The sequence below is a fragment of the Propithecus coquereli genome, unplaced genomic scaffold (genome assembly GCF_000956105.1).
Source record: "Propithecus coquereli isolate 6110/MARCELLA unplaced genomic scaffold, Pcoq_1.0 Scaffold82, whole genome shotgun sequence".
Lineage (NCBI taxonomy): Eukaryota > Metazoa > Chordata > Mammalia > Primates > Indriidae > Propithecus > Propithecus coquereli.
Window position 1 is genome coordinate 263,006 of NW_012154396.1, and position 1,354 is coordinate 264,359.

The window sequence follows — 1,354 nt, forward strand, 5'->3', positions numbered from 1 at the left end:
CCATCATCTTCAGTCATTTTTATCTGGAGATAAATCTCTCCTTTCAGCTGCAGTTGATCGAACTTATAAAACAAAAGCAATAGATCCTAAACAAAGAGAATTATCTCTTATTGTGAACTCAGCTGTCTTTTTGGAGGAAGTAATTTCTGAGCTTTTATGCAAAATCCTTTATGCATTTTCACATAATGTTTTGGCTGCTGAAAACCCAGATAGAGCAAAAGCCAAAATTACTAGCATTGTTACAACATTGGTAAATTCCATTGTTATGGAGTTCACCACATCAGAGCTTTTAGTTGCAGATAACTTTGATAAAAACTTGTGTTTTACAGAAGGATATAAAGAAATGGTTCAAAAAACAGTCAACTCAATCTATGAAAAAATATTAGATGAATATAGATCTCTGATTAACATATATAGGGCTATACAAAGTGACACTGTCTGTTTTGGAGGGAAAATATATCATTTGCTATTGGAAGAAATTTACGATCATCAGATACAATCATTAGTTTCAGGAGAATTAGTGTCTTCTTCCTATTCTTCCCCTCAAGCTGATAATATCATCACTCGTGTCCTCAACATCATCATGAAGGATAGCCATGCGCTGCCATCATGTATTACTGTGTTGCCTCGTTCTCTTTTAGAAAATATGGTTTACAAGCTCCTAGTTCATATCTTCCGTTCAACTGACACTGAAAATGAACTAGAAGAAGAGGTTCCACCAGATTATGAGTTTGTGGATGCAGCTTCAAAACTAACTAATGAAATTATAAAAGAAATTTCTGAACATGAGATTCGACTTTCTACGGCCGAGGATAACATAGAAAGTATGCAATTAGAAGCTACTGAAAATTTGATTGACTCCATCTGTAATAATATTTTGAAGAAATCTGAATTCCAAGATGAAGTAAAAAGAAGTGCAGGCAAAAAGGGAGGCTCGTTTCTCAGTAAGATAGCTGGCTTCATTATGAAGGAAATCATGGATCATCATTTACAGCCATTTTTACATGGCGAAGAATCATCTTTCAGTGACTTATCTGATTATGACCATGTCTCTTTACTTACTAAATCTGGTAAAGAAAAGACACAGCCTTCTCTATATTCAGCTACATTTTTGGAAGACGTAATTGTTGATCTTGTCCACAAATTTTGTTCTCTCCCCATTATTACTGAAGATTCCAAGAAAAAAGAAATGCCAGAGTCAGACACTGTGGGCTTGGCTATAAAATTTGCAAACTCTCTGATAGGGGAATTTAAGAAAAGTGAAATTAAAGTATTACCAAATGCTGAAAAAACACTTTCATTCCCACCAATCGATAAAGAGACAGTTGATAAAATATCCAATTTTGTATATGAC

The 1,354-nt window shown here is 34.3% G+C and overlaps 1 protein-coding gene across 1 annotated transcript in view; it reads left to right on the forward strand.

Moving 5' to 3' along the window:
• The window catches only part of FSIP2 (fibrous sheath interacting protein 2), a 121,964-nt gene that overhangs the window by 81,747 nt on the left and 38,863 nt on the right, over positions 1-1,354 (forward strand). Inside the window, 1 exon segment of the mRNA XM_012663633.1 lies at positions 8-1,324. Coding sequence (XP_012519087.1) covers positions 8-1,324 — 1,317 coding nt within the window.